This window comes from Cryptomeria japonica, chromosome 6, assembly GCF_030272615.1.
Source record: "Cryptomeria japonica chromosome 6, Sugi_1.0, whole genome shotgun sequence".
NCBI lineage: Eukaryota > Viridiplantae > Streptophyta > Pinopsida > Cupressales > Cupressaceae > Cryptomeria > Cryptomeria japonica.
Window position 1 is genome coordinate 235,411,342 of NC_081410.1, and position 22,894 is coordinate 235,434,235.

General features: G+C 35.6%; 1 protein-coding gene and 1 long non-coding RNA gene across 7 annotated transcripts in view; both read right to left on the minus strand.

The window, feature by feature from the left end:
* LOC131077307 (2-oxoglutarate-Fe(II) type oxidoreductase hxnY) overlaps positions 1–22,894 on the minus strand; it is a 134,529-nt gene that overhangs the window by 15,825 nt on the left and 95,810 nt on the right. For all 6 annotated transcript variants that reach the window (XR_009113576.1, XR_009113575.2, XM_058014774.2 and 3 more), the window contains one exon: positions 15,957–16,002. Coding sequence is in view for 4 of the 6 variants with exons in the window: in XM_058014774.2 (XP_057870757.1) it covers positions 15,957–16,002 (46 nt within the window). In the remaining 2 variants the exon portion in view is untranslated. The remainder of the gene's footprint in view (positions 1–15,956; positions 16,003–22,894) is intronic.
* LOC131077309 (uncharacterized) lies at positions 13,558–15,950 on the minus strand. The gene is made up of 3 exons (XR_009113577.1): positions 14,021–15,950; positions 13,829–13,919; positions 13,558–13,754 (listed from the first exon to the last, which is right to left on the minus strand). It is a non-coding gene; the product is annotated as an uncharacterized LOC131077309 (long non-coding RNA).

The following is a 22,894-nucleotide window of genomic DNA, read 5'->3' on the forward strand; positions in this document are numbered from 1 at the left end:
AGGTAGAAAAACAGATTTATATGAAGTGGGTTGGTGCTCACGAATTCTAAAGTGGGAGTTGGTTCTTCCAGTGGGTTGGTGCTCACAAAATTCAGATTTGGGAGTTGGTCCTTCCAGTGGGTAGGGGCTCACAAATCAGATTTGGGAGTTTGTGCTTCCAATGGGTTGGTGCCTCTAGTAAGTTGGTGCTTACAAATATTGTAAAAGAAGAAATATATAAAAGCATTGATCTACTGTGGTTTTCTCCCGTAATGGTTTCCACGTATATATCTTGTGTTCTACTTGTATTCATATTAGTTAAATCACATATGAATGTTGGTATGCAATGAATATGTTAATGAGATAAGATAAATACTTGTGATTGAAGTTTGAAAAGTTTAAATTGGTTGTTATACTGATTCAACCCCCTCCCCCCCTCTTAGTATAACCGTGTGCTCTTCATTTATTAATCAAACGACCACCTTTTAAAACAACATTAACCATCCTAGGGATGCGTGCCATGGAGGGGGCCACTTAATGTAATATTATATTATAAAGTAATTTTCTATTAAAATTAATTTATTTTATTTAAAATGGAACATTAAAGTAATAACTTTAATATTTCAAATTTATTCCTGGATCCATCACTTGAACTTCAAACTGAAAACTGAGTGTTGCCGCTAGTCCAAGGATGATGTCTAAATATAGCAGGGTCACTACTAGTCACCTCCTAAAAACTAGAACCTGTTAGGGTTTCTAGCAGATCCAAAGCAAATATGAACTAACAATTATATGCAGATTTAAATACAAAAGATGAAGAAATAAAATAGGACACAGATAACACAGAGATTTAACATGGTTCACCCAGAATGCGTTACGTTCACCATACACAGCCATCCAATCTTTCTTATTATCCAACAAAAATAGTAAATCAACCTCACAATGCCTTAAGCATCCCAACCGCTTATAACATGCATTTTTAGGGCAAAAACAAAGTCGGCCTTTTTAGGGTTTTATTACAATGTCGGTTTTCATCAACAAAAAAAATACCAAAAAAAAAATTTCTCGAGGGCTGCCGCCCCTGAACTCCTGCACGAGGCCCGGCTCGACCCCAAACCCCGGCAAGGATACGTGTTGAGTATACAATACTTTGCTGATCAATCGCCACATTTCAACAATCTCCCACTTGGAGACTGATACTACACGACACCACTGTACATGCAACATCCGCTGGATAAAACACTAGGACTCGACTGGTATAAATTCCACAATTATCAATCAAGAAGACCAACAGAAACTGATGAAGAAATCAGCTTCTTCTGTGGAACTGCCTTCGTGAACATATCGGTAGGATTCTCACTTGTGTGAATCTTCTCAAGCTGTAACTGACCCTCCTCCAAAACAGTCTGGATGAAGTGGTACCTGAGCTGAATGTGCTTTGTCCTTGAATGAAAAGCAGAGTTCTTCGCAAGATGAATGGCACTCTGGCTATCACTATACAATGGACGATCCTCCTGTGTCTGACCCAATTCCTCTAGAAAACATTGTAACCAAATCATCTCCTTGCTGGCTTCTGTAGCAGCAACATACTCAGCTTCAGTAGTTGAAAGTGCAACAACCTTTTGCAGCCTAGAAATCCAACTGACTGCAGTTCCCCCTATAGGAAAAACATACCCTGTAGTACTCCTCCATGAATCAATATCGCCTGCCAGATTAGAGTCAACGAATCCACTCAGAGCAGCATTAGATCCTTTGAAACATAATGCCTTCGTAGTAGTTCCTTTCAAATACCGAAGAATCCATTTCACAGCATTCCAATGTTCCATACCCGGATTACTCATAAAACTGCTCACAACTCCCACTGCATGTGCAATATCTAGCCTTGTGCATAGCATTGCATACATCAGACTGCCAACAGCTGATGAATATGAGATGTTAGACATTTTATTTACCTCTTCCTGTGCCTTTGGGCACATCTCCTTAGTCAATTTGAAATGACTAGCCAAAGGTGTACTAACTGCTTTTGCATCTTGCATGTTAAATCTTTTCAACACCTTTATATATTCGTTTTGGGACAAATTCAAGGTTTTATTTTTCCTGTCTCGTGTAATCCTCATACCGAGAATTTGCTTAGCTGCACCCAAATCCTTCATAGAAAATGACCTAGCTAATTTCTGTTTAAGATCATTTATATGTTGCATGTTAGACCCAACAACAAGCATGTCATCAACATAAAGCAACAGGATAATATAACTGACATTATCTAATCTCTTAAAATATACACAATGATCAGAATGACATCTATGATAACCGTGTTCGGCCATGAAACTATCAAATTTTAAATACCATTGTCGGGGTGCTTGCTTTAGGCCATACAAACTTTTCTTCAACCTACACACCAAGTTCTCCTTACCTTTGACCTCATATCCCTGTGGTTGCAACATGTAAATTTCCTCCTCCAAATCTCCGTGGAGAAAAGCTGTTTTGACATCTAATTGTTCAAGATGTAAATCATCTACAGCCACAAGACTAAGTACAGTTCTAATTGAAGTCATTTTTACAACTAGAGAAAAGATTTCATCATAATCTATACCCTTTTTCTGTGCAAAACCTTTTACCACAAGTTTGGCCTTATATCTTTTCTGACCTCCTTCCTCCTCCTTCAACCTATAAACCCATTTGTTAGGCAAAGCTCTTTTTTCTGCAGGTAAAGGGACTAAGTCCCAAGTCTTATTTTTCATCAAGGAGTCCATCTCCTCTTTCATGCATAGCTCCCACTGTTGTTTGGCATCCACCTGCATTGCTTCTTCATATTCTTCGGGTTCACCAGAATCAGTTAATAAAATAGAATACAAAGAAGGAGAAAATCTTTCAGGGGGTCTACTTGACCTCGTAGAACGTCTAACACTTGCAGGAGTTTGTGGGACAATCTGTTGTTGCTGAGCATCAGGTACCTGTGGCATTTCATTTTCAAGAATCTCATCCAACACCACATATTCTTGTTTGTCCTGTTCATGCTTCTTTTCTTGCATCTGTTCTTTATACATAACCTTCTCATTCAATATAACATCTCTACTTCTAATTATTTTCTTATTTTCAAAATCCCATAACCGATAGCCATATTCATCTATCCCATATCCAATGAAGGTACATTTCTGAGATTTAGCATCAAGCTTGGTTCTGTTTTCTTTATCAATATGGACAAAAGCTTCGCAACCAAAGGTTTTCAGAAAAGAATAATTTACCTTTTTAGCAGTCCATGCCTCCTCTGGAATACCACCATCCAAAGGGGTTGAAGGTCCTCTATTTATCAAATAGACAGCAGTATGTACAACATCTGCCCAAAAATGTAAGGGCAATCCAGCATGCAATCTCATGCTCCTCGCGCGTTCCATGATAGTCCTATTCATTCTCTCTGACACACCATTTTCCTGTGGAGTTCCTGGAACTATCTTCTGCTTTCGAATCCCATTTAAGGAGCAGTAATCTTCAAATGCTTTGCTGCAATATTCACCTCCATTATCCGATATGAGACACTTCAACTTTTTTCCTACCTCATTCTCAACCAAAGCTTTCCATTTCTTAAAAGTTTCAAAAACATCTGATTTTTGTTTTAGGAAATATACCCATGTTTTTTTGGTTGAGTCATCAATAAAAATAGTATAATAACAAGAGCCACCAAGAGATGATATCTGAGCTGGTCCCCATACATCTGAATGCACAAGCTCTAACTTCTCACTCTTCTTCTCTTTCCCAACCTTGAGAAATCTGACTCTTTTCTGTTTACCATAAACACAGTTTTTACAGAACTCTAAATCAATCTTCTTTAGTCCTGGAAAAGAGATTTTTGGAGTGAAGTATTTTCATCCCTTTCTCACTCATGTGCCCAAGCCTATGGTGCCACATTATTGAATCTGTTCTTGCAACATCTATTGTTGCTGTCCCTACAGTAACTTTATCTGTAGCAGCTAGGGTAGAGTAAGTGTTACCAGTACACAGATATAATGTGCCTACCTTCGCACCTTTAGCTACTACTAATGATCCTTTACTGACCTTCCAGATACTGTCTGAGAAAGTAACTATGCAACCTTCACTACCTAGTTGCCCTGCAGAAATTAAATTTCTTCTTAAATTAGGAACATGTCTTACCTCCTGTAGAAACCAGTCATTTCCATTCTGCAACTTGATCTTTATCTTTCCTTTTCCAACAATTTGACAGGGCTCGTCATCACCCAAATATACCTGTCCAAAATCACCTTGAACATAATCTAGAAAATATTTTCTAAGGGGTGTAGCATGAAATGAAGCCCCAGAATCTATTACCCAGGAATCATTAACATTATCCAAACATAAGATTAAAGCATCTTGTAAAGTATTACTTGCAATATTAGCTTCCTTACTGTCATTTTCAGTTTTGTCTCCTTTGTTTTTCCGAGACCAGCAGTCTTTCTTTAGATGACTAGGCTTTCCGCAGTACCAGCAATCTTTCTTTCCTCTAGATTGAGAGCGTCCTTTCTTTGACTTCCCTCGTGACTTCTCATTCCAAGGGCCTTTTCCTCTTTCCTTTGATCTTCCTCTGTTCTCCACATTCAAAACACTACTTGATGATGTTGAAGTCTTACATGTGCTTTTCCTTCACATTTCCTCGCTTAGGATAACACCAACAATATCATCAAATACCAAAACCAGAGACAGATTACTTACAGCCATAACCAAGCTATTCCAGCTTTCTGGCAAAGAACATAAAATCAAGAGAGCCCTAACCTCTTCTGCAAAGGTAATTTTTACCGAAGACAATTGACTGGTAATTGTATTAAATCCATTTAAGTGCTCCACTACAGATCCTCCCTCACTCATTTTCAAATTAAACAAACGCTTCATAAGAAATACCTTATTCGAAGCCGAGGGTTTCTCATACAACTTAGCCAATGTCGCCATCAAATCTACAGTCGTTTTTGCTTCTGTAATATTGAATGCTACAAATGGTGCAAGGCACAATCGAATGGATCCCAATGCCTTTCTATCTAAAATGTCCCACTCTTCATCTGACATTGTGGTCGCGTTCTTTGCCTTTCCTTCCAACGGACACCACAAATCCTTTTGATACAGATAATCCTCCATCTGCATTTTCCATAACTGATAATTCTGGCCGTTAAACTTTTCGACCTTGAATTTGGAATCCTCCTTTGCTCCCACTCAGATCTAAAAGTCCTGTCAATTTACAGAAATACTCGCTCTGATACCAATTGTTAGGGTTTCTAGCAGATCCAAAGCAAATATGAACTAACAATTATATGCAGATTTAAATACAAAAGATGAAGAAATAAAATAGGACACAGATAACACAGAGATTTAACGTGGTTCACCCAGAATGGGTTATGTCCACCATACACAGCTATCCAATCTTTCTTATTATCTAGCAAAAATAGTACATCAACCTCACAATGCCTTAAGCATCCCAGCCGCTTATAACATGCGTTTTTAGGGCAAAAACAAAGTCGGCCTTTTTAGGGTTTTATTACAATGTCGGTTTTCATCAACAAAAAAAAAACCCAAAAAAAATTTTCTCAAGGGCTCCCACCCTTGAACCCCCGCTTTCCTCCCCAGAACCCCCGCTTTCCTCGAGGGCTGCCGCCCCCGAACCCCTGCTCGGGGCCCAGCCCGACCCCGGACCCCGGCAAGGATACGTGTTTAGTATACAGTACTTTGCTGATCAGTCGCCACATTTCAACAATCTCAGTGTTGAAATTTATTCCAAATTTAATATTTAACTTTAAATAACTTTAATATTTCAAATTTATTTCTGGATCCATCACCTGAACTTCAAACTGAAAACTGAGTGTTACCGCTAGTCCAAGGATGATGTCTAAATATAGCAGGGTCACTACCAGTCACCTCCTAAAAACTAGGACCACCTCCCAATCTCCTAAAAAATAGGAGATTGCATCTGCATATCTGTAAAGGTTTGTAAAGCCCCTTGCAAAGCTCCACTAACCCTAGTTGGGTCCCCTAGCCACTTTGCTGACCTACGGGAACCTCTTGATTAGAGGCCAATCTCTGTTGTAGTCTGAACTACCTAAGAGGGGGCATTACAAAATTATGCTTTCGCAAGGCTTTTTGGGATTATCAAATTGAATATTTGCATACAAGGATAAGAGATTTCCCCTGATCAAGCAAAAAATGAAGTGGAAAAAGAATTGCAATTAGCTCAAATTTGTTCTGCCTTCCAAAGAAATTTGGAAATATAGGCTTAGAAACATGAAATTGCAAGAAATTTCCTTAGCAGGAAAACAAATTCCAAAATCATGAGGATGAACCCAAGAAAAATTTGATTACAAATAATATTTGTAATACTGTCTTGAAGAGATAAAAAGATTTGAAGGGTCTTTACCCTTATGACTTGCTTGTGAAATTTCTAGTGAAGCCAGCAAGTTTAACAGTCTTCTATACTATTTGGAGAGCATGGGAGCCAATTAAATTTCTTATGTCAAGCTAGGATGCTTTGTCTAAGAGAGATGTAAGTATATAGTGCTTAAGGTCCATTTGGTGGTACTATAACAATAAACCTTTAGTTCCCATTAAAGGCTGCTTTGCAAGACCTTGGTACGATAAAGGATGCCAAAATCTTAGTGAGAAAAGGATTCCAAAATCTTGGTGATATGTTCAGGACTAGCCAGTCGACTTCTTGGGAAGAAGTTAGAAGCAAGTTTTTGCTCCCTGAATTTCAAAAGAGAACCTTCTCCACTTGCAATTGATTTTCCTCCACAGGTTAAAACATATTTTAACACTAAAGCCTGTTGTACCCATACAAAAAGAAAAATGTATTATGACAATTCTCAAGCCAAATACTTGTATTTCCATCAAAACAAGAGTCTTGTTCAACTCTGTCATTTCTATCATCTCTTGTTCGTGTCTTTGCAGGATCAGCAAAGAAGAAATGAAAATTACTGGCATGAAAAGTTGCATCCCTGTTGCTGAGTGCATGCTATTGGTCTGTGAAGGACATTTTTTATTTGAAAGAATCACAGTAACATGTACAGAAACACTCATATAATACAGATGGCAGTGTTTTGAGTTGACAAAGGTTGTAGTCAAGGTATGAAGCACACGCCAATAATAGCAAATACAAATTCCGTCAAGAAAAAAATGTGACACCAGGTTAAGGTACACGCAATATAGAAAAGGATTAGGTTTTTGTTTAAGATTAAAAATGTATAGCATGCGTATGAAGCATGTCTCTTACTACAAATTGGTCAGTTTCAAAACAAAAGAATGTGTGCGGCTATTATGAAGTGCACACCCTGAATTGGGAGGCAAGTTTTCAAAATTAAAACATCCACAATGCCATCAAGAAACACATGCCCTCAGAGTATACAGAAAGTTTGTGTGAGTGAAAATTTATAAGTCATGAAGATTGGCACACCATAAAATGTGAGAACAGGTTTATAAAAATGTTAGATTGCAGACATGGTTTAGCAGCATGTACCCTACTATATGAGAAACTGTTTTCAAACGAAGTTACATGCTATCACATAGCAGGCATCTTCCTAACTGAGAAAAATTAATAACAAAGAAAATGCAGCCTGTGTGTGTATAGTCAAAAACATGCACCAACACACAGGGCCAACTCAGTTTTGTTTCAGAGAACTATGAGTGTTCATAGTAGTAGAAGCATGCCTCTTTACAATAGATCTATCTTATCAAGCAATCAGATCTGCTATGTATAGAGTCATCTCCTATACAAAAACAATTCAGTTTTTTATTCTAAAATAAACATGAAAAAGAAGATTATATATAGGCCATTGAAAGAATAAATAGTAAAAAGCAATCTACAGAAGGGTTTTTTGTCATAGTAGCAGTGAAAATTGTCTTTTGGGATACAATTTTATGATCAAGTGATTTTCATTAACATTCAACAGTGATCATCAATCCTTGGCAGGGTGCTTGATCTCAAAGGGTTTTGGTGGCAAAAATCAGCAACATTCCTCAGGATTCAGTCAGCCGCAGCAGTGTTCTTCACCAAAATATCCAGTTAAAGTTTTAAGCACCTGATTTTGGCATAACTTCTTCATTTTTCAAGCAATTTCAATCACTTCTTCCTAAGAAAAGGTTTTATCTCCTGGTCACATTATCAAACATATACAAGTAATTTTAATGCATTCAAGATGACCTTGATTTCAGTTTAGGACAAGTGAATTTTCCACTATAAAATGCATTTCTGCTTTATCAAACTGAAGACCTAGGGTTTGAAGACCACCATCATCAAACATATCGCTGTTCATAATCTTCCAAGCTGCTGAGCTTTCAATTATCAAAAATCTATCATTGCAGCAATTGTTCTCAAATCATTATTAGGATTCTGTCACTATTTCAGCATGTTTTTGACTGGTTAAAGGCAAGAGAACAGCATACATAACATCAATCATATTGATGTGTTTAGAGAGAGTGATATTTTCATATGCTCCAAGGTTTCAATGAATTGCAGTCACAGATCTCAACTAGGGTTTTCTAAAGATCAACAAAATGAAGGGAAATCAGATTCAAGTCACCAAGATTGGTGAATGGCTCAGGATTTCAAAACTTTTTCAGAGGGATTGCCATTTTGCCATAATGGGAGAAATTTATCAGAATCAATGTCAAAACTAGCTATCGGATTGACTATTTATAGCCTGCACCAGTTTTAAAAATCTACTTTTTCAAGGAGATAAGCATATTGCCATATTCTGATCAGTCTATTTTTTATTTTTTAGATTCTATTTATAGATTCCCTTTTTGTCAATGATTTTCTTGAAGGTCTATTGTTACTTGATAGTTATCCTTTTCAAATATTTATCTAAAGATTTGCTAAGGGGCAAATTTGTGTAATAAGCTTGCTTTGTGCACAAACAAACTATTCTTACCATGTTAGGTTTTTTATTATTTTTCATGCCAAAACTTGTAAAAACTTATAATAAGTACAAATTACACTTTGATGATTTAATCCATAGAATTTTTAGTTAGGGTTTGATATTTGTGGACAAAATTGAGTAATAAGCTTTCTTTATGCACATCTAAACTATTCTTAGCATAAGTTTTAGGTTTTCTATTAATTTTCTTACAAAGTCTTATAAAAGCATATAAATAATTGCAAACTGTACTTAGATTTAAATTCACAGAAATTTGGTATGTCTAATTTGTTGTTTGATTGTTCTATATTATTGTGTTTTTCTAAGTTGAATTTCACTTAACAATTATTAGAAGATTTGTAGTGAATATGTGTTAAGTTGGTTGTAAGTTGGTTTTTGTAGCTTTGAATGCAATTACTGTGTTTAGCTCATAATGTCTAATGGATGTGTCAATGAAATGTATTTAAGTGTTTAATCATTAACTGCAGGCTTTCTATTGTAATTGTAGGTTGCCATGAAATGTGTAGCTTTGTATGTCATTCCCCTTTTATAATTTATCAAGACTTTTGTGTTGCTTAAGACAATCCTAACTTTATGTAGTTGCACCACTTAGTCTCACCTTTAACTAAACAACGTAAGCATGGTAGTTGCTATAGGGTTTATTTTCAATGAAAAGCATAAAAACCTCTCACCTTAAGTAGAAGTGTGTGTCAACCTTTTGTCCTAGCCAAAGATAAGTTTTACTTTAAGCTTTTTAGTATTGCATGTTTAAAGACACACCTTTAGTTTTATATGCTATATGTGAAGCACCCAAAAGTGTAATGTCCCTTACTAGGTTTAGGCATGTTTTAACCATAATTAATCCATCTCAACATGACTTAAAGCAAGGTGATTAGGAGACAAAACTATCTTAACATGAATCCAATCAATGATAACATAATCTTCTTTCTGATATTGATTTGATAATTCAATCTGAATTATAATCTCAGATTTACTTGTTCTGCATAAGACACATTATCGTTCTTCCCCCTTTCCATCTGCTCTTAATTCCCCCTTTATGTTTCCTTAATTAAATAATACATCCAGATTTATTTTATATTCTTATGTCTCTTATATGAATTTAGAATTCATTGTTAATGATTGCTGTTTCAGTTGTATTAATAATAATATTAAATTGTATCATTAGTTTTGATTGTATTAAATTGTATTCATAATAGTGATTGTATTAACATTATTAAACTGCATCGAATGATATTATTAGCAGCCCTTATATTCATACCCGTAGAGTTCCCAGTCAATATGAATGCTGACCTCTTCTTCCTCCTGTATTTTTCTCTCCTTGCAGTCCAATTCCCCTGCCTAAAAACATAAGTTGATTGTATAACTTTGGCTATAAAGGCAGACAGATCTGACATGCATCAGATCTGGTCTGCCACTGTATATTAACTATGACTGTCATACGTATTGCAGTCTCTATTGATATTCTGTATAAAACATTATCAGGTTTTGAAGCATACGTATTAACACATCCCTATGCATACCACCATGAGCAAAGACGTTTCTGCCTGTCATTTGCTACACGTACTGTAGGGTCAGCCTTGCCTTTCTTTGCTTATTCTTCTTAAAGTATTTTCCCCAAAATCAATGTCTGCTTGGATGGATTCGATTGCCATCTTATATTCCGCTGATTGAATAGTTGTGTTCCTTGGATGTTAAGAGACATCTCCCTTCAACATAAACAATTCGACTTATTACTCCAATGGTCCAACCACACCCTTCCATAATAAATTATTATTATTATTTTAATTATTTCTGATTTCATTTATATGATTAAAGAATATTATTAAATATTAATTAAATAATAATATTTAATAAATAAATAAATATTTAATAATTTCAAATAATCATTCGTTAATTATATTCATTAATAATAATAAATGTTTTATTATGCTAAATATATAATGATCAAGGAGGGGACATGACAAAAAGATACAATTGTACAGATTGTAGATTGTAAATTGTAAGTACATATTGTTTAGATTAGAGCTTTTCAGTTAGTTTTTGTTGCATGGAGCTTCCCCTTCCAACTTGAAGAATATTTCTACTATACACATTTCATTTTGTATTACACTGAATGGTATGAATTAAAACGCTAACAAAGTCCAAGGTAACATCAATTCACTTACCAAGATTATTGATAGGATTCTTAATGAATTACCAACTAGCATCTATTAAAGTAATTATGTAATGTTTCTATAATGGTCATTCAATTAGTTAGTTTAGGATATTTTCTTTTCATAGTTTGTTCTTATTTAGAATGTTTCTTTTGTATTTCGTCTTTAGTTAGTTTTAGGAAGTTTCCTTTCTGTCTTTCATGTTTCTATTCTCAATCATTTCCATTATAGAAAGATCATTTTGTATTCTCTATATAAAGAGCCTTTGTCTCTTTTGTAATTAGTATATAACAAATTATAATTTCATTATATCAAAGCAAAAAAAAGATCTTTTTACGAATTTTTAAAATTCGTGCCTTTTACCTGAAATTTCTTTCAGATTTTTTTTGAATCATTTTTTATGAAAAAATGTGATTTTCTCAAACCAAGGTTTTTTATGCTGGCCATACCATTCCCAACTAGCCGCACCCTCTTTGCCTCCCCTGTGAAGCCAATAAAATAAATTAGAGGGTTTTGATTCAGAAATTTGTGTGTAAATTTATTGTTGGCAGCAAATGAAGACAGATCAGTGGTTCTTTCAGGGAAATTTTAACACATTTGGGCTACATCAGCATTTTAGTGGGGAAAACAGGTCAATTCTGGAGGTTTCTCCCAGCAAGAATTTGGAATAAGCACCTGGTCTGCTATTTCTTCCTTAAATTGTTTTTGATAATTATATATAAGGAGAATAAAACACATTGGAACAATTTGTAGCACCTAAAGGCTCCTGTATTGCTTTGTGCACCACCTCCAGCATCAAAATAAGCTCATCCAGGTAGGGCATTGAACACCTAGTAGGCACCTAGTAGGCCAATTTTGGCTCTAGTTGACTTAAATAGTCATTCTCTTCAATTAATAATTTGCTGCAATAAAATCCGAGTTCTGAAATTTTATTTCAGTTAATTGTTTCTTTAATGTATTGCATTCTTTTGGCAAATTTTCATTGGCATAAGCAAGCAAAACCCCAAAAACTAAAAAAAAACATCAAAATTAACCTCAAACCAATAAAACAATTCGCTGGTCAAAGATTTGAAAGCAAACAAAAAAACTTCAGACTAGATCAGATTCTCAATTGGCATCTTTCATATTTGGCGAATTTTTTCAATAAAATTCGTATAGATGGAGGGTTTTCTAATTATTTTCCAAAAAAATCAGGGAGGGTTTTTACAGATTGTTATGATAGAATAAAGGTTTTTGCTGATTTTTTTCACAAAATTGTGTGTGATTTCAGCATTGCATCAAAGGTTTAGTGGTTTCTCCACAAAATCATGATTACTTGCAGCTTGTTTTGGGTCACACCTAGGGTTTCTAAGGCGAACAATGTTCTTCTGCAAAAACTTTTGACGATTTTTTGGACAAAATTGTATTCTTTCAGAATTGTTAAGTTTTTTGAGAAGCTTATCTCAGTCTAAGGGAGGGATGGCTTTTTGTTAGCTAACCTCGGGTCGGAAGGATTGTGGTAAGCTTGGTCATATCCAGAAGTTTTGCAGAACTAGGGAGGCTCTCAATAGGCTCATGTCATAGAGCATTCTAAGGAGAAGAGAGCAGCTTTCTATGCATTCGTGACCAAATGACCTATAGATTATGTCAAGTCTTATGTAGGGTTGTTAGTAGAATGACTTTAAGGAAGGGTATTGAAGTAATTATGCAATGTTTCTATAATGGTCATTCAGTTAGTTAGTTTAGGATATTTCCTTTTCGTAGTTTGTTCTTATTTAGAATATTTCTCTTGCATTTCATCTTTAGTTAGTTTTAGAAAGTTTCCTTTGTCTTTCATGTTTCTATTCTCAATCGTTTTTGTTATGGAAAGATCCTCTTGTATTCTCTATATAAGGAGCCTTCGTCTCCTTTGTAATTAATATATAATGAATTATAATTTCAGCATCCAAGAGATATATACCTTTCTCATTCATGAGTGGGGGATTGAATTATCTAACCTTGAGTGGTAAGAAAAATTGTCTCTTGTTTGGTCTCCATGGATTGAACCCAAGAAAGCCTACATTGGTTGGTTTCTGCTACTTCAGAAATTGCTTGAAGGGTCAGTTTTAAATGTCACTGGATTTATTGGATTTAATGATGTAGATTGTCCTATTTGCAATGATGAGGAATCTTTATCCATTTATTTTTTCAATATATTTCTTGGATTGATATTTTTTCATTATGTTAAAGATTTGAGTAAAACTGCTGTAAATTTTGGCTTGTTTTATCTACTTAGGTTCTGTGGTAAATTTGGAGAGCTAAGAATAGCTAGCTGTTTCAAGGTAAAAGGAGATTGTTTGCTGACTTATGCTGTGAACTCACCTCTGGTGTTATTGTCTCGCAGGTTACAATGCTTTGTGACATATTAAAATAAGATTTCTATAAGCTAACTAACCATGGTTCCATAAATCTCAATAAGGATGATATCAAGTATGCAGAATGATAGCCAGATTATGAAGAGGAACAACAAGCAGCTGAAAACAATGATATTACAGGTGAAAGGTAGAAAGATGTAATGTCCTTGAAACGCCATAAAGAAAGGAAAGACATTTGATGATGATGGCTCACATGATTGGACGAGTGATGAAAGAATGGCTGCTAAAATTCAACAATTGTTTATGAACCATTTCATTGATCATGGTGTTGGCTTTTCATTAGTTGAGCATCCCAACTTTGACCAAGCAAATGTTGATGAAATCTGCACAAAGAACATGATTAAAAGCTGGAACAAAAATACAATTACGACTGTTACAACTTACAATATTGTAATACCTGGTAAATATTTTTTTCGACACTATAGATGTTTCTGATATAGTCTGACTGCTGACCCTGATTTTGATCTTGTCATCAAAGGTGCTGAAATCTGTTATAACTATAGTTAGTAGCTTGCTATTTTAGCCTTAATGTTAACTCCTATTAACTATTATACAACAGAAAGAAAAATCGACTTCTAGAATATCATACCTCATTGAAAGGTGGTATAGTTTGGAAAAGTCAATGCATGAGATAAGAGCTACAATTCTTCTGTTTCTAGAATTATTTTGGATTCCCTGTGCATGCAGGAGAATCCTGCAAGATGAACTAGCAAACTGCATGAGAAGAGAATCACAATGGGAAAATTGACCTCAGAAAGTAGTCATGCATATTAGTAAAGAGTAATTTCGATCCAAAAATAATTCAAGTCAAGTTAATATATATCTAGTGTATACATCTTAGAATGGCCTTATGATACATGAAAGCCATTGCAGCCCCTTTTAGGTTCCTTTTTAACTCAATTGTTTATTTGGCTGACATCATCTTCCATAGATAGTGATGTCCACTTTTTGCTGTATTGCTAACATCAACACCCATGGACGGTGATACTAGCAATCTTGCAAATGATGATTTTAGGGGTTAGAACCAAATACTAGGCATCCTCGTGCCATTTTTGAGAATATAGATTCACAATCTGCTCTGCTTTGTGCTTGTAATAGGCAAACTCCCCTTAGGTGATTCTAAAGGTTTCAAGGTAGAGGACTTCACCAAAGCAAAGAAAAATTACCTGTAAGGTCTTGAAGACTCAAGGAGAGGAAATCCACCAAGAATAAACACCAAGTCTTAGGAGTCCTCCACCAGGGTATGGTAGGGTTTATATTTCTAACATAGATCATGACTTCACCTACAACTACCTTCACCCAAGTGCTCAAGCCAAGCAGGAAGCTATCATGCAAGAGCTACAAGTATGCTTTGGTAATTATCTCTTTCACCTGCACGCATTATTTATGCAGTTCTGATTACAGTGCATGTTTTGTTACATTATGCATTGTTATCATGCATATAGTCATCACTTTATTGTCGTCCAGATGTTCCTACTTATATTCTCTTGCTTATTTGTCCTCTGTATTGTCATACATATTTCCCCCTTTAATAGTCCTTTATGTATGTCCACTACAAGAGGCATTTTTATTTTCTCTCTTTAGAGCTTGATAGACTAGAGAACTTATCCTGGTGTATACATTTAGTCTTGTTTATAAATTATTTTGGTACTGGTACTATCTCTTGACCTTTTCTCATGATGGATTTCTTTTACCTTGTCTTGTGATTATCGTACAATATTACTATGTTTAAACCTGAAACACAACTGTGTCTATTATAAATCCATGACAATATGCAATAGGCATTCAATTTATTGCATGCATGCATTGCAATCCATGTGGTACTTTCCCTAAGGTGATGTACTAAGTAGGGATGCATCGTAGACATTAAAAAAATAAATAAAAAGGAAAGATCATGCTGGTTAAATGGAAACTTGGCTGGTGAAAAGCTAATGCTAGTAGATTTCCACAATCCATGAGACTGTACATGTGCTGCTTCTGGATTTGATTTGCTTTCACCTATATTTACAAACCAATTACAGCTTTGATATTTGCATCTATTTCCGTGCTTAGAGTAGTGGCAATGGTGACTTCAGACATCAAACTAGTAGCTTCCTTTGTCTGCTACATGCCTGGGTAAGAATGGAAATTCAAGCTAGGACACAAGATGCTACTTTGATGCAAACAAACACCACTATTTTTCTTCCTGGGGCACTGAGTGTAGGTAGCTTATGTGGCTGGGTCACATGAGATTTGCTTACCCATTGCATCAGTTAGGTCTGAGAATTTTGCATTGAGCATTGATAGAGACAATCCATGAGAAATTCGGTTGGCCATATGATTTTCTCTACAAGTAACTATTCCCTTACCCAGCAGTGACAAAGGTGAATACAAACCCTTAAATGTAGTTTTTGCTTTGCATGATATAATTATAATGACAATTCTTTCTTCATATGTTTCAAGTGCAATAGAAAAGATCATAGCAGCTGGTTGCAGTCCAATCTTATCCATCAGAATTGAAAAGGATTTTTTTTTCTCAAACTTACAGAGTACCGCTCCTGATCTGGTACTACAACCCGATGCATAGTAGACCTAGGGCATAAAAGAAAACCCCAAAATTAAGTATAATCAAAATAAAATGATAAAAATGAACTAAGAATATTGCAAGTTTGTCACATACAAGACAGAAAACTTCCAACAAGAGTAAATCCATTATAAGGGACCTTCAAAGTATAACTATGCTAAAAACCTAATTATTTATGCTCTAAAGAAAACAAAAATAAATAATATACAATATTTGTCGAATTAGTCCAAATGCCTGGATCCTAATTAAAACATAAAAAAAGATCACATCCATCGACAAAGTCAAAACATCAAATATTGGAAAAATTGAGTTACAAACATGGCAAAAATTTCAATCTAATATTAGCATGAATGGGCCTCAACAACTTGAGTAAAGCTTCTTCCATAATATTTTCCCTTGTTTTTTAAATTTCTCTTATCTTCATCTGTGTTGTTAAGATCAGCAGGATTTGTCAATCTTTGTTCCTAAAGTGTAGGAGCTAGCATTTAGGAGCCTCATTTATTTTGGGCTTGCTTTTATTCCTATAAGATGTTTTCAATCATTTGCAATTACCATAGTGGAGTGGTACACATTACAATCGCATGGAAACATGAAAAACCAATAAAAACTGTTTAAGTAGATAACAGACAAATGAAAACCTCCGACACATTTGTATGTTTGCCAAGACACAAAATTAGGCAATGAAGCAATGGATATTGTTTCTTTTATTGATGTCTTTCCTAAAGGTGGTTTTATTACAGCATTATTGATAATACTTTCAGGTAAAGGAACCCAGGTAACATCTTACATAGAAGATTAAGTGTCTTACATCTGCAAATCACTTACAGCAACATATAGAGACAAAGTTATCTGTAGTTTCCCAGATTTGACTACTTCGCAACTGGACCACATAAAACCTGTTGTGACATTTTCACACATCGCCCCATTGCAAATTTTCTACATTTCCAGTAAGTCGATGATTTTAGTGCTACAGGTAAAAAAAACACTAATACAGATTCATTCTGGCCTCTGTTTGGCACACGACAGGCGATCGAGCAGGCGCACGCATTGAGCAATTAAGGGTTTTAATACCACCATTTAATTTAAGCTGCATTGTTGTGTTAATCACGTGTGTGATGAAGACCTCCTATCTGAGGCACATATAAGGCGATTAGTACAACATTTAGACTTAACAATCACCTTAACCCTTAATATTAATGTGTTACATATATATAATAATGAGTTAATCAATTACAATTAATATTAAGGGCACATGTTGATTATTATAATGCTATTTTTTTAGATATTGTTATAAAAGTCAATATAACAACAATATGTATTAATATTTAGACTTTATATAATATTAATATAACAATTAATATTAACAATAATATAACACTATCTAAATATTAATATCTTTTAAAGTATTATAGTTAATAACTTATCCTCACTAATGTAACAATTTGGTGTATATGTGTGTTTTTTAAGAATATTTTAAGAGATTACATATTTTCAAATGTTCAATAAATTTGCCGAGTTATTGCCGATTTTTTCTCAAGTTTCTTGGCAAGTCCTGAGTTTTTAAAAACTTTGGATTGGCCGAGTCATTGCCAAGTCTGCGTTTTTCAACAATGGGATGGAATGCCCTCAATGATTTTCTACATGAGAATGAAGCGGAGCAAGCTCCTGGGTGGGAGGTGGCAACAAATGACAATAAGTGATGCCTTGTTTTTTATCCAAATGATTACTGGGTTAATGGCCCTCTGGGGTCAAAGAAGAAGATAAAATAATCTGTTTAAAATTGTTCATATTTTGGATCAGTTTTTGTGATTACCCTGTAAATTTTGGTAATGCAATATATGGGAGTGTTTGTCAGACTGTTTTAGGGTTTTATCATCTGATTTATAGAATATCTCGAGTAGCTATGGTATAGTGGATAGTTTGTGGGTTTGCTATGATAAACCAAAAAATGTCTTTTTTGAAATGTAATGTATTACGGTTCATACTTGGTTGGAGGGATGAACAAGGTTGGCATGGTGACTATGTCGGATGGTTCTTTTAGTGTAGTTGGTGAAATCCACACTTTCAAAATGTAATATTTCCTTTATAATCAATAAAATATATAACTCTATTACCAATAAAAAAAAAAGAATTCACAAATCTAAGTACCTAAGTATTAGAATTCAAAGCTACAAACACTTGAATTAACAACAATCACAATAAAAAGCGTGTAATTATCGATAATCTATATTCAAAAATTTGAAATCATTCAAACAAGATGATATAAAATGGAGATTGACAATATTTGCATAATGCATATCACACAAACAAAGAAAGATGAAATTAACATTGATTCATAAAGTTTTGCAAACTAAAGAAAGATAATAACAAAGTATGGAGTAAATTATAATACTATCTCATAATCAATTAACCTAGTACAAAGTTTGAATTTATCAATTATAGTCTTACAACCTGTAAAATCTTACACAAGGATGCAACATGGGATTGGTGCAACCATTTCACAACATCATCCCATCAAAATGGGGAACCCCTCTTTTCTTCAAGTCCTAGTGTCTTTTAGCATGATATCTCTCTTACAAGTTTGAGTGGGGTAAGAGTTGTTGTCAACCAAACTGATCAAAGCCTATGGTGGCAAAACGTTGCATAGGAGAGGTCAAGCTGAGCATGGATAGAGGGAATTTTGATGGAGTAGTCTCTTAGATCAAGTCTAGTCAACAATGCAAGTGTTTCCTTTGTCATTTGGATGATTCGATCATACTCATTGAGAGGTTGCAAGAGCAAAATTTGACTAAGTGTGAAAATTTCCATTGCTCCCTTCTAGAAGCGATTTCCACTTCCTTTGCTCCCCTTCAGAAGCGAATTTTGCTTCCTTTGCTCCTTCTCAGGAGCAAATTTCCTCTCCATGCCTTCTAAGACATATTAAACTCCATCTAGTCATCATATGATGTCTTGGTTTGAGCAATGAAGTCAGTCCTCAATCAGCAACCTAAAATTTGGCTAAGTACAAGGTCATTTCCATTGCTCCCCTTCAAGAATGAAATTAACTTACATTGCTCCTTCTCAGGAGCGAAATCCTCTTCCATTGCACTGCGATGTGGACTTCCTTTGCATATTTGAGGGCGACGAACAAGTCTAGTGCCTTTAACATCATTGAAAGAGGTAAATGCATCATGATTTTGACAAAGGAAAGAATGGAGATGTGGCAAATTTGGAGGTGGCTTCCATTGCTCCCCTTTAGGAGCGAATTGCTCTTCCTTTGCTCATTCATAGGAGCGAAGTCATCTCCAAGGCATTTGTTGAGGGTGATTTTGTAATGTCCCCTTCTCAGTGAGGAGTAACTAGTGGTCCATTTGCCTATTTCGGAGACCTGTAGGCTGATAGGAATGGAGAATTAGGGTTTCCTATTTTGTGGAGTTATGCACGAGCCATTTGAGGACTGTCCGGTGGGAATTCTACATTTTTGTTCATGGATTCCTACTGGGTTTTTTGAGAGTTTCTCGATGGTATAACATGCATTAAGGTCTGAGGAGAATTCCGAACTTACTATTTTTAGTAGGTGGGTGTTGGGCTGATTGGATGGTACAGTTTTTCTGGGTTTTCTGAGCTCTCTCTCTGGGTTTGATGATCAAGATTTTCGTAGTAGTTTTTCTTGACTTACTATTTTTAGTAAGTGTCAGTTCGGGTATTGCTATTTTTGGTAGTTTTGGGCAGAGCTTCGATCTAGTGCAGTTCAATGTTTTTCTTCACTTCAGTTCACCTGTGGATTTGACTGCGATCAGTATTGGAGATATAAGTGAATTAATTGTCATGTCCCCTCTTTAGCTCTGTCTAGCAGAGGCCTGTGAGTTAGCCTATTATGGAGTCTTGTAGGCTGGCAATGGTGGATAGAGACTCAGTCAGGATATTCAATGTTTGGATTTGGTGTTTTTGGCAGTAGTAGACCAGTTTGGAGCGGTTCCTTGATTTTAGGAGGCAGTTCCAACTTTTAGGAGGTTGTGACAGTGTCTAGGGTTGGGGTTCCATGAGACCATTCCTTGGTTTCAGTTTCAAGAGATTTGGGTGTGTTTCCTAGTTTCTAGGAGCATCTAGATTTTAGGGATGAGACTGCCAGTTGATCCATGATTTCCGACATCAGTCACAGACAGGTGACAGGTTCAGTTTCAGGCTTTTGGTGTGTTTTGAGCTTTTTGTAGCTATTTGGGTTATATTTTTAATATATTTAAATATTTCCTAAGTTAGCGTTTTAATATTTTAAATAAGGCTATGTCTATAGCCATTTCAGAGTAATAAGGGGTTTTTGGCTTCATCTGGATTCGTATACCCATGTGTTATAGCTCATTGGAAAGGTCTTGAACTTTTCTAAATGATTTTCACTTGCCAGGGTCTTTTTGGCGCTTGGAGTTATTTTATATTGAAAAAATGGTGTTTTCTCTATACTTGGGCGCCCAATATTGGGAAATATGACTTTAAATTAAAGCGCACTTTTCATATATCTTTAGGGTTCGATTTGGAAGGAAAGAGATATAAGGAGAAGGAAACCTAATTTCTCATTATCTTTTACATATTGAAAACTTGTTTGGTGCGATATTGCTTTGGTAGAGCAATTCTTCAATCTGGGACGCAAACCCCATGATTGGTACTGGCTGGGATGTAGCCCTCAGCTATTGATTGGCAGTGGATTCTTTTGGCATTGGCATTATTGGTCAGAGTGTATGCGCTATTCCTTGTGGAGATTCAGATTGCTTGGTAAGGGTTTCAGCAGGGTGGTTGAATTTCCCAGCAGGGGCGTGATTGTTTCAGCTTGATGCCACCATTACAACAGGTACACTATACGCTGCAAGTGGTGAAGACTTTCATTCAGCCATAGCTGGTGTTCTTGGTTTGTGTTCATCATCTACCCTTCAGTTGGCGCCATTATTGGATGTAAGCACATCCCCAGTGCATAGGGAATAATCTGGATATTATAAATCAGAAATCTGCCTGGTACGATTTGTATCAATTCTGATTTAATTGAATGTTCTTCCTTGTTTCAATTTCCTTCTTTATTTGCTGTTCTTTATTCATTACTTGCTTATATATTCAAAAAAATACAAAAAGAAACCAAGCATTCTGCAACTTCTCTCTATTCTGTAAGACCATCAGCAAAAATCACAAGAAAATATAGTTTATTATTTTAAAAATTACAGCAGATCAGCAAGGGGATCATCAAGGATCTTTCATTAATTAAATATTATTACTTTACTTTAAAGTTTAATATTTAATTATTTATATTACTGATCAATTGTATTGAGAATTGTGCATAATCTTATTTTTCTAAGTCTGGCTAGGCGAAATATTTATTTGATTAAGGGGACGCCAAAAGTGAATGTGAAGATATTATTTTTATTTGCCAAGTTTTATTTACTTGCCAAATCATGGTTTTCCCCTTTTTGGAGTGAGTTTTGGCATATGAGTGTGGCGCCAAGCTTGGGCCCACCTTGGGAAATGAAATGCAAATTTGAAAGGTGAATTTGGCGGTATTTGGATTTGAGTTCCAGACTGAGAAATCTATTTATACAAACGCTTGGCTCCTCATTTGGGCATCATGAGAATTTACACCATTATGCTGCCGAAATGGTGAGTGACTGAACTTCGAAGTTGGAAGAGCTTCCTAGTTGCTTCAATTTCGTACTTGAGACACAATACCGAGCTGGATAGTTGATTTTGGGTGACAGTTTTTGGAGTGTTTGATTCAGTTTCAGTGTTTTTTTTTTAGTTTCTATGTTGCTGCTATGTTTTTGGTGTTGCTGGTGCGTTTTTGGCTAGAAGTGAGTTTTATTCATAGCTGCCTATGTGTTGACAGCATCGTTCTAGGTATCGGCTCTTTGGAAGCATATTGGGAAGACAATCCTTCTTGTATCTTGGCGTGGCTTTTGGTGGTCATTCTGTTTTTTGGTTGCAAATCGAATTCTACAGCTATAGCGCCATTTTCAGAATTACCTTGGGATGTGTGCATCACATTTGAGGCTTCCAAGTTGCAGGTTTGAGGTATTGGATTGGTTGCCTATGTTATATTAGTCGTTTGCATTTGATTTGGTGTGATTCCGGATAGTTTTGAGAAAGTTATGAGTGTTTTGGTGTTTCCGGTAGTGGTTGGACAGTGTGTTTCTAGCTTGCAGAATTAGAACAGCAATAGTGTTTTTATGTTGTGTGATTTTGGAAGTATTTTGCTTGCGATCAACATTAAACATCTTCTCTAATCATTTGTCTCTATTTTGTAAGATTGTTTCAATAGTACTGATCAATCATTCTTGCTGCAACTTATCTGTGTTTCCCACTGCATAAGTGGAAGAGGCTGGCCATGCCGCCTATCTTTGTTTGTAATAATGTCCTCTCACTGAATAAGCGGTGGAGTTGATAGTAATCTTCATTTTAGTCCTCCCGCTGCATAAGCGGTAGAGTGATTGTTCATTTCAGTTGTTTGTATTGTCCTTGGTTGGTTTATCGCCAAGTGATTTTAGGATTTTCCATTACCCACTATATAAGTGGAAGAGGCTGGCTTGCCGCCCAGTATTGTAATCAGCATCTCAGATTTGCATCTAACGATCCCCTGTCACTGTATTCTCTAACCCTCCCAGTTTGGGCTCTTGGTGATTAGAAAGTGGAAAGGTTACTTTCTACAATGTTTTGGTTATCATTTTCTAACCCTAATGAGTGCGTGTGGTGCTTTTAATTGTTAAAATTTCAAAAAAAATATTGTTGGGGATACTACAGTGGTATCAAAGCTGGTTTTTCTTGCCAGCCTATGTGTTTAGTTTGATCAAAGTTCTCCATGACTGACAGAGACACCCGCTACTACAACAGAGAACAAAGAAGACAACAATATTAGATTCCCACAGTGCCAATGGAAGAAACCTTTTC